This window comes from Cupressus sempervirens, chromosome 3, assembly GCF_028749045.1.
Source record: "Cupressus sempervirens isolate cs-2001-9-10 chromosome 3, ASM2874904v1, whole genome shotgun sequence".
NCBI classification, from domain to species: Eukaryota; Viridiplantae; Streptophyta; class Pinopsida; order Cupressales; family Cupressaceae; genus Cupressus; species Cupressus sempervirens.
This window is the reverse complement of record NC_143120.1, coordinates 708,405,590-708,421,325: the sequence shown is the minus strand read 5'-3', so window position 1 is coordinate 708,421,325 and position 15,736 is coordinate 708,405,590. Positions and strand designations below refer to the sequence as shown.

The window sequence follows — 15,736 nt, the reverse complement described above, 5'->3', positions numbered from 1 at the left end:
TTGGTTAGCGAAGGATTTTTGAAAATTGTGGAATTAAGGCTAAAATTGATTTATGTGATGAATGTAGCCGACTCACGGTATAATTATTAATAATTTTAACTTGTATTTAAGGCCGACTTGATAATCAGAAAGGTATATATGAAGGATCAAGTTGCGAATTCAAGTGTGCATGTGTGGATAAGATGTATGTGCGAATTGTGAAGGTGCAAGCGAATTTTTGAAGGATCAGATATCCTTGTGAAGCTACAAAGCTTTTATGTGATCAGAGAGGATCTAGTGAAGCAGAACAGAGATCTGTATCAGCAAAGATAAGTTGCATTATATTCAGATCATTCATTGTTACTTTCTAACAATTGTAGCCGTGATTTCAAATCTCTTAACAGAGTGGGTTTAACAGCCTTATTGTAAATCCTCTAACAAGGTGACAGTTCAGTTGAATTGTTCTAAAGACCTCTAGCAAGGCCACTCCTAACAGGGTGATTAAATCCTCTACCAGGGTCACACCTAACAGTGTGTTTTGTAACCTTTAACAGGGTTGGCTCCTAACAGGGTTCACTTTAGAAGAGTGAAAAATAGTAACTAGTTACATTGGTGGTTTTTCCCATATTGGGTTTCCACGTTAAATCTGGTGTCTCTAGTGTTCATGATTGCTGAATTGTTTTGGTTATCAGTTCTTAATAATTATTAGTATTTGCTGCATTATCAAGTTTCAATAATCTGTAACTAAGATCAAGATTTTAGACATCTAAGGGACTGTGAAATGTTTTTGTGGTAACTGATTCACCCCCTCCCCCTCTCAATTACTCCATTCTCATTTCCAACAATTGGTATCAGAGCTTTTTGGTGCTTGCAGGAAAGGATTTCAAGGTTCTAAGCCAAAGATCAAGATGTCTTACAAAAGAGAAATTCCAAAACTTAACAGAGATAACTTCTCAGCATGGCAAGAATTGATGAAACTTCATCTGGCTACTGTTGGTGATACTGGACTGAAATACTTTGAAGAAAAATATGAAGAACCTTCCGACACATTGTCAGTTAATGATATTGCTGAAAAGAAGACTCGCAACAATATGATGATAGACATAGCATCTGCTCTCAGCTATGAAGAATTTGATGACATTAAGGACTGCAAAACTGCTTTTGACATGTGGAACAAGCTAAAGGAGATCTATGGAGGGGATGATAATGTGAGAAGAGCAAAAGCAGAAAGTCTAAGAGGACAATTTGATCAAATGAGGATGAGAGAGGATGAAAACATTGCAAAGTATGTTGAAAGAGTTAAAGCATGTGTAAGTGCAATCAGGGCAGCTGGAGGTGACATCAAAGGAGAAACAGTTGTAAGCAAAGTTCTCAGAACCTTGCTTCTCGTTTATGCAATCAGAGTCTCTGCAATACAGGAAAGAAGATGTGAAGCAAATCATAAGATAAATCTTGAGGCCATAGTCGGAAGACTAACTGCATTTGAACTAGATAACTTTGACAACTATGTTCCAGCCTCCAAAAACATTGAATCAGCATTTCAAGCCAAGCTCTCACTCAAAGAGAAAAGCAAAAAGAAGATAGAATCACAGTCAGAAAGTGAAAATGAATCAAGCCAAAGTTCAGACAATGATCTCGAAGTGATTGAAGCTCTACTAGCCAAGAAATATTCTAGAGGCAGAGAAAAATACAAAGGTAAAGTTCCTCTAATCTGTTTTTCTTGTGATGAAATTGGGCATATTGCAGCAAGGTGCCCAAACAAGCAAAACAATGATGAAAAGAAAGATCACAAATGGAATGGCAAGAAAGACTTTAAATCATCCAAGAACAAAGGTAAGAAATCATGTTTCATGGCTGAAAATTCTAAGGATTCTGATAATAGTGAGGATGAAATTGTTTATATTGCTGTTAAAGATGACTCTGATAGTGATGACGAAGATAAAATGGCTCTTATCTCTCATGTAAGTAAGAATGATACATGGATTATAGACAGCGGTTGCTCACATCATATGACTGGTGATAAAACTAAGTTTGATCAGTTTGAAGACTATGATGGTGGCAGTGTGAGGTTTGGTAATAATGAACCTCGTTTCATAAAAGGAAGAGGAAGAATCTGTCTATCCAAAGAACTTATATGTAATAATGCCTACTGGGTTGAAGGTCTCAAACATAATCTGCTAAGTGTTGCACAGTTACTAAATACTGGATTCAAGGTAGAATTCATGCATGGAAAGGCGAGACAGTTGAATGAGCAAGGAAAACTGATAGGATCTCGCACCCAAACTAAAGGTAACTTGTTCTATCTAGAACTTGGTGAATGCTCATGTTTTATTGCTCAAATTAAAGAGAGTTGGTTATGGCATAAAAGGTTGTGTCATGTCAATTTTGATAATTTGGTAAAAATAAGCAAATTCAAGAAAGTAAGAGGCATTCCTAACATTAAGAAACCTGAGGTTGGTCTATGCAAGAATTGTCAGATTGGTAAAATGGAAAAAACTAGTTTTAAAGGTAAAAACTATCAGTCTGAAGATATATTAGAAATTGTGCATACTGATTTATGTGGACCCATTGGAATAGAACGCTATACTGGAGAAAAGTTTTTCATTCTTTTTGTTGATGACTGTCATGTATCTAAGGAATAAATCAGAAGCATTTGAGAAATTCAAATGGTATTTGGCAAGAGTTGAAAAAGAAACAAGGAAAAGGCTGAAATGTTTAAGGTCAGACAGAGGTGGTGAATTCATTTCACATGAATTCAATAACTTCTGCATTGAAAGAGGTATTAAAAGACAGGTTTCAGCACCAGGAACTCCAAAACAAAATGGAATAGCTGAAAGAAGAAACAGATCCATTATGGATTGTGCAAGAACCCTGATGATAGAAAAAAACATTGCTATCAAATACTGGAAGGAAGCCATCAGCACTGTTGTCATACCAGGCCAGATATTGCTCTTGCAGTCGGTATTGTTGCAAGATTTTCAGCAAAACCAAGAGAAACTCACCTAATGGCAATTAAAAGAATAATGAGATATTTGAAAGGAACTGAAGATTATGGACTATGGTACAAATTTGGAGGTAATTTGGATCTGAAAGTTTTTACTGATGCTGATTGGGCAGGGAATCTTGATGACAAAAAAAGCACAAGTGGAGGAGCATTCTTTCTTGGAAAGAGATTGGTTTCTTGGACAAGCAAAAAGCAGAATTGTACATCCCAATCTACAGCAGAGGCAGAGTATGTTGCTGCAGCAATAAACTGTTCCAACATTGTTTGGTTTAAGCAGTTATTACAAGGAATGAAGATGGAAATCAAAGAAACAGTTGTTATGTTCTGTGACAATACTAGTGCAATCAATATATCTAAGAATCCAGTGATGCATTCCAAAACCAAGCACATAGCAATAAAATATCATTTTGTCAGAGAATTGGTGCAGGACAAGAAGATCAGACTGGAATATGTGCATACAAAGGAACAAATTGCTGACATATTCACAAAGCCATTACCTAAGGATACATTCTTGTATCTCAGAGGTAAGTTAGGGGTCACTCCCCTATCTGAAGTTCACTAAAATAAAGTTTTAAGTGATGCATCAACCTATGACAAGTTGAAAATCTATCATGTTGATGCCGCAAAGTATTGAAGTCATTGCATATGAATCTCTACATAAGGTACATTGTAATCCAGTTGAGAGTACTTTTGGCATACGAGAAGAGCTTTTACTGTGTTGTATTGTCTTTGGCATGTGTTGTCAAAGAGGGAGAGTAAAACTGTAATATCTATTCTGAAATTTGTAAGCATTTGTAAAGGGAGAATAAAACTGTTATATCTTTCTGTTATACAATTCCTTCACAGAGGGAGATTACTAAAAGAGGGAGAAGTTTCTATCTAAGAGGGAGAAGTATTATGTTGACATATTGTGCTGCACTATAAGAGAAAGACTTGTTTTCAAATTTCATTCTGCTATGACATGTTGTGTTGCCATCAATGCCAAAGAGGGAGATTGTTGGATACAATTGGTTAATTGAGTGTTGTCTTTGATGTTACACAAATGTCATATCAGTCATCAAACAGAGTCTACCGAGCTCAGAAAGTAAGCATAGTAGTTTACAGAGTCTACCGAGCGTTGATGTATATTACACTATAAAGATAGCTTCTACCGAGCTAACTTGGTTAAAGAAGAAAGTTCAGTACTTACCGAGATCACTCGGTGATCGAAGGAAACTGTGACAGAGTATTTACCGAGCTGGGAAGGTAAGCGAAGAAAAGTTAGTGTTTACCGAGCTGGGAAGGTAAGCGAAGAAAAGTTAGTGTTTACCGGGCTGGGAAGGTAAGCGAAGGAAAGTCAGTGTTTACCGAGTTCACTTGATGTCCAAAGGATTTTTGTACAATTCGCAGTGCTTACCAAGCCTCACTTGGTTAACACTAAAGATCATTATGGTACAGTGTTTACCGAGCTGGGTTGGTTAGCGAAGGATTTTTGAAAATTGTGGAATTAAGGCTAAAATTGATTTATGTGATGAATGTAGCCGACTCACGGTATAATTATTAATAATTTTAACTTGTATTTAAGGCCGACTTGATAATCAGAAAGGTATATATGAAGGATCAAGTTGTGAATTCAAGTGTGCATGTGTGGATAAGATGTATGTGCGAATTGTGAAGGTGCAAGCGAATTTTTGAAGGATCAGATATCCTTGTGGAGCTACAAAGCTTTTATGTGATCAGAGAGGATCTAGTGAAGCAGAACAGAGATCTGTATCAGCAAAGATAAGTTGCATTATATTCAGATCATTCATTGTTACTTTCTAACAATTGTAGCCGTGATTTCAAATCTCTTAACAGAGTGGGTTTAACAGCGTTATTGTAAATCCTCTAACAAGGTGACAGTTCAGTTGAATTGTTCTAAAGACCTCTAGCAAGGCCACTCCTAACAGGGTGATTAAATCCTCTAACAGGGTCACACCTAATAGTGTGTTTTGTAACCTTTAACAGTGTTGGCTCCTAACAGGGCTCACTTCAAAAGAGTGAAAAACAGTAACTAGTTACATTGGTGGTTTTTCCCATATTGGGTTTCCACGTTAAATCTGGTGTCTCTAGTGTTCATGATTGCTGAATTGTTTTGGTTATCAGTTTTTAATAATTATTAGTATTTGCTAAATTATCAAGTTTCAGTAATCTGTAACTAAGATCAAGATTTTAGACATCTAAGGGACTGTGAAATGTTTTTGTGGTAACTGATTCACCCCCTCCCCCTCTCAGTTACTCCATTCTCATTTCCAACACTTGGAGCATGAGGTATATGTTTTATTTGCTACATTAAATTGGGTAAGCTAACATCGAAGTCATCTTGACCTTTATGTCTTTGATGCTTATGTTAGAATCTTTCCACATTCCAATCCGATATAAATCACATTCATATCTTCATAGTTGCACTTGTGACTAGTGATGATTGTGTGATTTTCTGATGTTCGTTAATAATGGCCCAATGATGAAAACAAGTCCCTTTACATTCTCTAATGAATGATGAACACAAAATCCTATGACAGTTGTTCTATTGCAAGTACACCTTTGCACTTTCATGTAGCTTGCATTGTTAGGCTTCATGTTAGTTTGCATTTTTTGGCTGCATTATGAGTTTGAGAGGGTTTTCCTTTCATCTTTCTTGTGGACTTTTAATCAACCGTGGTCGTGTTTTGATCTTCATTTCCTCATCTTCTTTCGTGATCTCAATCGAAATTTTCTATCTTAAACAGTTGATTGATTTTGGAGTATTCTCTTCCTTAGGCAAATTTTCTTTTCTTCTTTCTGTTTCTTTCCATATCTTCCAAATTTCTACCTTCCATTTGCTTTTACTCCACTTCTTTTCTTCTAAATCACCTTTGGGGCATAATATTTCACACTTGATGATCTACCTTGGTTTTGTGATTCTTATATCTTTCATCTTACATCAAGAACTTTATCTTATGTTCGATTTGATCAAATTTATCAATTTATTGTTTCTCCTCTATTTCATTTCGATTTCGATCACAAGGGGGCAGTATCTATCAACTTCAATCCTTGATTCAGTTTTATCAATTTTATTCTCGACTTTTTCAAGTCAAAATTTATTTGTATTCTTTTCCTGATGTGTTCCCAAATCGACCACACATCTGGGTTGTTTTGTGATCCTGAATCGACCTCACACTTCAATTTCTTTCTTTGACAACATGTGTTCCCAAATCAATCACACATTAGTCAAAGAGGGGCAAATGTAAGCACCCTAAACTGGTCACCCAAACTATGGGCCCCCATTATTCAATTTATCAATTTATCAATTTCATAAATCAATGGTTTGCAATATTTTATTAAATAAATTCAAATCAATTTCCTTGATCAAATTCAATTATTTATTTTTCTAAGGTTGATCATTTTATCTTAAGTCTTATTTAACTAAAAAAAAATCTCTCTTTTAATTAAATAAAATAAGTCCACATTTAATTAAAAGAAAACCTCTCTTTTAATTAAATAATTCATCCACATTTAATTAATTAAGAGAAAAAACCCTCTTTTAATTTAATTAGATATTTCCTATTTAATTAAAAGAACTTACTCCCTTTTAATTAAATAAATCCCCATTTAAAGAGATATTAAAATAAATAAAAATTAAAAATTCCTCTACATTAAATGCACGTATTTCTAAGTGGGATTCCATTTAATTCTTTTCCTATTTTCTCATTGGTGGATCTTTATTTCACACGGAGCATTCTTTCTTCACCCTTGATTAAGTCTTTTTTCCTCTTTATCTTAATTGTCCGATCTTCTTTACAAGGGAGAGCCCTCTCCTCAAATTCGTACATCTGTTGCAGATTGCATAAATATTTAGTAGGCAATATGTATGTGTTCAATATTGTAGCATTGAGAGTGATACTTATCTTTGATTATCTGTTGTGAGCCTCCCTTAAAGTTATCTATCATGATGGACTGTGTCTTCTCTTCCTATTTATCTGTATACCAGGTTCAAAAGCTCTTCAAATTTAGTAATGATATTATCTTCTTATTTGTGTTCTCATCCAAGAGTCTGTTGGGACTGAGCTGTGGCAGTTCTCTTTCACCATTTTTATTTTTCATAATGTGCGATGTTCTATTTTTTTTCACTTTGATCATTCCCAGCTACAGATTTTTCGGTGTTTCAGCTAGCCTTGTTCATGATTATCTGAAACTCTTTTGTTCGTTCTCCATGCTCACTTTTTATTGTATTCTTCACTCAGTATTGTTGAATGGTTCTGTTTTCCTAGCTTCGTTCATCCTCTTCGTTGATTACTTTTCTTCACTTCAAGTGACTCAGCCTCTTCGTGTGCCTACTGCTTGTTGAACTGGCATCATATTCTTCACTCTAGTTATCGGGTTTCATCTTTAGCCCTGATTCTCCAAAATGGTTGTCATTTTGATTCTTGCATCAAAAGCTTCATGCATTCACAGCATTGTGATTCTTGGCTGTATGGTTACTTGTCACTGTTGCTTTTTCGATTATCTTTGAGAGTTTATCATTTGGTGTCGCTGTCTAGTGTTGGCATCCATTTCTTTTTTATCTTCGTTGGTTTATTTATCCTTGTCTTATTCTGATGACTCAGCTGGTTCCTTTGTCGCCATACTATCAAGCTTGATGACTAAGCTGTTTCTTTCCAGCTCTTTATGTTTGATGGTTTCTACATTTTAGTCGTCAAGACTCTTTTTGTAGGTGGAAATTCCTTTTTCAGGGATTCTTGCATAAGTTCTGTAATCTTTCATTATTACTTGGTTGATGAATTGCCTATCACAGTTTGGAAAGGATTTTTTCTTTGGGAGAAACTTAGTTGATACTGTAAGTTAAATGTCATTCCCAGCATCATTCATATTATGCGGTCATCGGTGAACGTCTGTTCATAGCATCAGTTATGAAGAAGATTCCACCCGCGGATATGCATCTTTAGTGTTTTGAGTATTGTCTTGTCCGTGCAATCATATCTATTCATCTTCCGCATTCAAGTTTTATTCATTTTCTTTTAGTCATTTTAATGGCTAGTGAATAATAGAGTTCATGTGTGTGAGAATGATGAGGTTTCAAATGCAGAACATCAGCAGTAGTACATATAACAGTTTCATGTGATCGGCAGAAATATATATCCATGTATGTAGTAGAGGTATTGGTATCTTCGGTATAATCTATTACTGATGTTGCAGAGCATTCTTGATATGAAATGGAAATTGCGAAAGAAAAAGAAACAGAGGAAGAAAGCGAACGTCCAGAGCAAACAGTTGTTCACAGAGCAGCCAACTCAGATCAGATACTCCATCAAGATGTAGCTGATGAGCAGCCAGAAGAGTTTTTCAGAAGATCTCAAAATTGAGCTTCAAGCATTTCTTGATGGCACGGGTGGTGGTCAACATGGAAGAGTTTGCGCAGCTGGAAAAGCTTGTCCAAAATAGGACCGATCTTACACCTGAAACAATGACTACGGCACATAAGATTCACTTGGAATATTGGTTGCCACAAAGACACGAATTCAGGCTTTTCTACATCCAGATATCAGTGTTACCCAGATGGTTCTCATTGATATCCTTGCCCAAAAACAATGCAGAAACATAGCATGCTAGAGCCCACTTCCCGCTGATGATTGTAATTGTGAAATCTGTGGCAATAAGAATAGTTTCTGCAAACTTTGCATGTGTGTCATTTGCAGCAAATTTGACTTTGATGTGAAACCTTGCTGATGGGTGGGATGTGATACTTGTTCCCACTGGACTCATACAGATTGTGCACTTCGTGAAAGGAAATTATGCATGGGTATCAGTCCTAATGGTGGAAGTGGATCAGCTAAAACTCTTTTCAAGTGCACAGCTTGCAGGAGAACATTAGAATTGTAAGGGTGGGTGAAGGACACATTTCAGCACTGTGCACATCACGGAGAGAGGGAAGCCCTCATGAAAGAAATCGATTGGGTTTGGAGGATATTTCATTCATCTCTATTCATTTTCAACCTTCAATTGTTATTCATTTTCTTTGAGTCATTTTAATAGCTAGTGAATGGTAGAGTTCGTGTGTGCTTGAGTGATAAGGTTTCAAATACAGAGCATTAGCATTATTAACATATAACAGTTTCATGTGATCGGCGGAAATATATATCCTTGTATGTAGTAGAGATGATGGTATCTTCAGTGTAATCTATTACTGCTGTTGAGCATTCTTGATATGAAATGGAAATTGAGAAAGAAAAAGAAAGAGTGGAAGAAAGTGAACGTCCAGAGCAAACAGCTGTTCACAGAGTAGCCAACTCGGACAGATACTCCGTCAAGATATAGCTGGTGAGCAGCCAGAAGAGTTTTTATAAGATCTCAAAATTGAGCTTTGAGCATTTCTTGAAGGCGGGGGTGGTGCACAAAACAGGGAAGAGTTTGTGCAATTGGAAAAGCTTGTTCAAAATAGGGCTGATCTTACACCTGAAACAATAACTACAGCACACAAGATTCACTTGGAAATATTGGTTGCTATAAAGACAAGAATTCAGGCTTCTCTATATCCAGATATCAGTGTTACCCAGATAGTTCTCATTGATATCCTTGCCAATAAACAATGCAGAAACATAGCATGCCAGAGTCAACTTCCAGCTGATGATTGTAATTGTGAAATCTGTAGCACTAAGAATGGTTTCTGCAACCTTTGCACGTGTGTCAATTGCAGCAAATTTGACTTTGATGTGAATACTTGCCAATGGGTGGGATATGATACTTGTTCCCACTGGACTCATACAGATTGTGCATTTCATGAAAAGAAAATAAGCATGGGTATCAGTCCTAAAGGTGGAACTGGATCAACACGCAGCTAGCAGGAGATCATAAGAATTGTAAGGGTGGGTGAAGGACATATTTCAGAACTCTGCACATCACTGGGAGAGGGAAGTCCCCATGAAAGAACTTGATTGCATTCGGAGGATATTTCATGGAGGTGAGAATGCAAAATGAAGGAAACTTGTTTGGAAATCTGAAGAACTTTTGGAGTTGACGTGGCTACTGTTTGCAAATTATTGCAGTCTTCCAAGGACAGATCAAGAAGCGATGGGATGCTGAAATATTATATGAAAAATCATGCAGACTTGAACATGAGGAAGCTGCTTGCAGTCATGGAACTGAATTGATGATACATATCATATTCAGAGAAAAACTATTCAGCTTCAAAGGGAGTTTGTGTGACAGGGGGAGAATGTCTATTTCTTTGCAAGCTTGTGTGGCAGTATGACTGCTAAAGCACCCTGTTTGGTCAACTTGGAATCAGTTCTCTTATTGTAAACATCAAACCAGTGAGAACGTTGTTCTTGCTGAGAGGGAATCTTTGTTGAGAGAGAATCTCAACCATTCTTATACATAATGAGTCCTCTATGAAGGAGAAGTTCGAGGTGAAATCTCTTGTTACACCCTCTGTGAGTAGGCATGGTGGATCCACCCTTTGCGAGTAGGTATGGTGGATCCACCCTCTACAAGTAGGTATGGTGGAAATGCATTCTTCTCTGGGAAAAGTCTGAGGTGAAAACCTTCATTCCACCCTCTTTGAATAGGTATGGTGGATCCACCCTCTGCAAGTAGACATGGTGGAAAATCACTCTTCTTTGAGAGAAGTCTGAGGTGAAAGCCCTCGTTCCACCCTCTATGGGTAGGCATTGTGGTTCCACCCTTTGTGAGTAGCCAAGGTGGAAGTCATGTGTGTGACTCCATGGCTTTACTCTTATGCTTTTATAGTTTCCCCTATAGAAGTAGCTATGGTAAATAGTGTTATGTTGAGATAACAATATTTTATTGAAAATCTGTGATGAAAAATTGTTATTGACATTTTTGGTTGCAGCTATGTGTGCCTGTCATACTAAAGATCTCTCTTTCTAAGAGGGAGTGTTAAAGATTATAGCTGTGATTGAGATTTTCATATCTTATATTGCTAGGGAAGAGATTTATGATGATATTTCTATCATATTCATCTGTGTCTATCTATAACCAAGTAAGCAAGATGTGGCATTCGAGGTGTGTTAGGTGTCTTAACCTTAATATCGGACATTTTATTATACGAAGAGACATGCGTTTGGAAATATCAAGAGACTCGCATTTTGAAAATGAAGAGACTTTCGGTGTGATATAAAGTCTTTCTCAATTCAATAAAAATAGGTTTGCTTTGTATGATAAGCATTGTCTTTGTAGTTGAAAGCATTGTACTTAGACATTTTTTATTTTAATAAAAAAGATTTTTCTGGTGCGGCTGGATTTTTCCCTCAAGTTGGAGGACTTTCCTAGGATAAATTGTTGCGTCTTTATGTGCTTCTTTTGTTCTTCTTTTGGTTATTGCTATTTATCTTTATCTCTCCGCTAAACATTAACACAAACTACAGGCAGATCTGGTGACATAGCCTAAACTGTTCTGTAGACAACGGTTATCCATATTATATAATTCAACTGAGATTGGCTATCATATATGTTACATTTCAATACATTTGATAGCCAATAAAATATTGAATAGAAGTGTGTATTTATAATTAAACATAAAATATGTACTACCTTGTGTTCTAAATATTATAAATTAAAAGTAACTTTGGAGAAGAGATTGTGAATTTCATCTTCATTGTTTTTTGAGATGAAGGCTGGGATCCCATGGAGGGGGCTTCCTTAAAAATAGAGTTGTGACCGCTGAGAATTTTTAGGAATATTTATATGTAAGCAGTCCCATGAAATTTTACATGTATTTCATTCTCAGAGTTTCAGTTCCTCAATTTTAGGATTGTGTAACTGATAAAACATTTTTAAAAAGTGAAAAAATTATTTTGTTTCTATTATTCTGATTTTAGTGGGAACAAGTTCTATAAATTGTTGACATGTGGCTAAAATTTCTCCTAAGCTGGTGGGGTTATATCCAGCCCCACCCCATTTACACCCGCTCAAATTTAATGGACTAAAAAGGAGGGGCTCCTATTTTGGAAGAAAAGATTCCAAATGATCCTTGAGCCCGCCTCCCCCTCCCACCCGCCCCCGCCCCCCCCCCCCGAAAATTCTCATGAGCCTCTTGCACCTAAAAATAGAGCAGCAGCCCCTCCCATGGGACCCCTGCCTAAGATCACTCAAAATTCAACTCACGCATTCTCTACTCAATGATGACATCTGATCCCCTAACAATTTTCCAAAAGTAGGAGCTAATTCCTACTTATACCGTGGATGTTGGATTCAGAGTAAAGGTCGAATGAGGATTGTTCAGCTCAAAGGCTTTAGACCCTCCTATTTATTCAGATTATAAGAGTTCAAGTTTAGGGTTTTATTAAACTCAGAGGGACTAATATTTCATATTTCATTAATCTTAAATGGTCAAGGCCTTCGGGTATTATTTCAGCTCAAACGGATTTATGGCATATATTGTATTCACTATTCAGCTCAAAAAAAGTGGTGGTTTATTCTTTTTCAGCTAAAAGAATTTAGGGTTTTGGGTTTAAGCTTTAGCAATCAACCAGCGGACTTTGCATAACACGAAATTCAATTGAAAATATTATTACAAATTAGGAACTAAATTTGTCAATTTGACAAACAAATGACCAATACTAACATTCTTACACACGATCAAACTTAACCTATCTGTTACGACGAGTAGATAAAAAACACTGTACGTAATCACTTACCGGATGATTGGCTTGAACTAAAGACATGATTTGGGGATCCCTCTGGAGATTGGTGTAGACGTCCCGAGCACTGCGTTTCAACATCACTAAGGCTCTCCGAATGGCCATGTTTACAACTTTAATGAAAACGTAAAACAAGATATTATTATTATTAGAATTCATTCGGGGTTTGGGATGATTTATAAGTTAGGGCCCGTTTGGTTGCTGGAATAGAGTGGAATAGGAAGAGAAAATTAGAATATGTTCTATATTCGTTGTATGGTATGCTCAATCAAAATTGGGAATAGGAAGACATATTCCAATTTTGCCCTCAAAATGAGCATATGTCTATGCCAAAAAATAGATGGAATTAGAATAGCCATTCATATTTCCAATCTGTTTTTTTATTAAAAAAAGTAGAATTTAATTCTAGTCCTATTCCATTTTTCTCTTCTAATTTTCAATTCCTATGTCAGCAACCAAACGGGCCCTTATTGTCTTGGGCAGATTTAGAAAATTGACTCCATGGCGATGAAACCACGATTATTATTAATTCATAAGTGAATGCAAGGAAATTTTTTCCTTGTTATTTTCTCAAGAATAGAATGATAAATGATTTTGAAATTTGTTGATTTTTTTAGTTGTCTTTGTAGGTGATTTAACTGTTTAAAGCTAAAGTTTTGGTTGTTGATTGATAATGATGCACAACACAAAAGGTGTTATCTGCATATATGTTTAAAATGTTGATCATTACTATATACTAATAACTCTATAAGTAGTAGTATGGAAGAAAATGGGGTCTCTACAACAGTCGTCTCTAGAAGGAATCTCGAACTTTTGGTGAAGAAGCAAGATGAATCATAGTGGGCTTAATTAATGGCAGGGATTGGATCGTGGGAGACTTAATGGCAACAGACAGTGGCCCTTTAATAGGCATGACCAATAGGGTTTCAACACAAGGGTAAGATTCAATGCACTATCAAGTTTCCAAGAGATCAGGGAATTACTAATCACAGAGGACAAGCTAATAGGAATAGATGGAGTTGGGATAAGAGGCGAAGGAATCCAAATCTACATGAAGGTGTTTTCCCAATAAACAAAAAAATAAGCTTCCAACAAATTGAATAGAAATTCTAAAAACCAAAGAAACATACCACGTCAACTACAAACCCTAAAGAGGTAAGTGGGAATGTATGTTTTGTTAAAGCTTCATTGGTGCTTATTGAATATAGGAAATGCTAAGAATTGGTGTCTTTTCTTGAAGATAAAGCTATAACTATGAAGGATTGGTATATTGTTGTATGTCAACAAGATTCAAAAATAGTGTGATAAAAAGTGGGGAAGAAGTTGTCTCTTGAAAATAATGATAAATGGTTTATTTTCAGTGATTTGTTCTTCTAAGGAAGACAATAAATGGATTTTGGAAAGTGGATCACGTCTAATAGATGGAAAAGGTGTTTATTTTAGGGAATGGATGTCAAACTTTGACCCTAGGTAGGAAAAAGTTAGGAAATCGTGGTTTGGATCAAGTTGCATAACCTACCCTTTGAATATAGGGATGAGGAAACCCTAAAGTCAAAAGGTAACAACTTAGGATCTTTTATCTCTAGAGAGGAAATTTTTTTTTAATTGTAGCGTCGAAGATCCTAGTAAAGGTGCAAGGATGTCATTAGGCACCTGACTATGTTGTTCTGGGGTCAGGTAAGGGAGAATGGAAATAAAGGGTGGTTGAAAATGGTGATCCCTCTGATATGCCTTGTCACCAAAATTTGGAGCCTTCAAAAGGTAAAGCTTTGGAGGTGGAAATATTTTGGATTTTGTTAAACAAATTATTGAGAATGTTAAATCCTTTGGGATGAATCATTAGAGGGATGAATATAAAATGATAAATTATGGGAGAGGATTGATTTGTGATTTGATAATTCCTTTGGGATGAATCATTAGAGGGATGAATATAAAATGATAAATTATGAGAGAGAATTGATTTGTGATTGCACAAGTAATAGTGAAGAATGTATTTTCATCTTAATTAACAAATCCGTTGAAGTTTAGGTAGGTGGAAGATGTTTGGAGGAACCAGAGAACTATACACAACTAATTAAAGAAACATTGGTTGATAAGCCAAGACTCATTTGAAAATAATATGAAATCTAGGAACCATCTCAGGAGGATGAAGATTGAGGAAATAGGTCAAATGGGGATGAAAAGTTCCATAGGAAAACTCTCATCAATAATTTTAGATTCGGTCTTATCAAATCACAAAGAAATCTCTATTATGGATACATCAGAGGAGATCAAATTGCAAAACCTATCAATGAAATAGATAACTATGGATTAGATATTGATGAAGGAGAGGTCTTAAGGATGGAAGAGACCAAGATTCATTCCCCTCTCAAGGATATGCAAATTCCTCCAAAGAGAAACTTGGAGGATCCCTTTGAAGGGGCTCTAGATAGTGGAGGCGACATGATGCATTCAATATCAGAATATAAAACACATGAGGAGGATGGGGAATAGGACTATGTAGGATTCAATAATCAATTGGATATTTTGGAGCATCGGGAAATACATCAATCTTAGGCATTGATCTCCAAACCCAAGATTGGAGAGAAGAAGAAAAGAGGTGCAAGGACTAACTATGCGATGTTGGAACTAGCAAGTAGTGCAACAGACAGAAAAAAATTGTTGAGATCAAAAAAAGGCTATGCTTTTTCCCAACAGTAATGAAGGTCCTATCATGTAATATTAGGGGCTACAATGCCCCTTGACAAAAATTTTCTAATCAAGCACTACCTTGATTAGGTAAATCTAGATTTGGTTTTTTTGCAAGAAACTAAGATAGGTTTAAATGGTTTCAATCAATTGGGCAAAGAATTTTTCCATATGGAAGAGTGTTGGTGCACGAGCACCTATTCCTCCACTCTTTAGAGCATCTACTACACAAAAGTCTTCATGAGTTCCACTCAAGGGCATTCATGCCTAAGATTCATTTGTAATAAGTAGAAGTAGTTTTCTAGTTTCAAATAAGCCTACTTGTAAGGCCTAGTCACCATTGGTGTTCTATAAACCATGGATTTTTACTATGATCAATGGGCACATATGAGTCCTAGGATAGGTTAGG

General features: G+C 36.2%; 1 protein-coding gene across 1 annotated transcript in view; it reads right to left on the bottom strand.

Annotated features, from left to right (window-relative positions):
- Positions 1-12,798, bottom strand: part of NADK3 (NAD(H) kinase 3) — a 121,210-nt gene extending 108,412 nt beyond the window's left edge. The window contains exon 1 of the mRNA XM_089821600.1: positions 12,637-12,798. Coding sequence (XP_089677726.1) covers positions 12,637-12,798 — 162 coding nt within the window. The remainder of the gene's footprint in view (positions 1-12,636) is intronic.
- Positions 12,799-15,736: the final 2,938 nt, after the last annotated feature.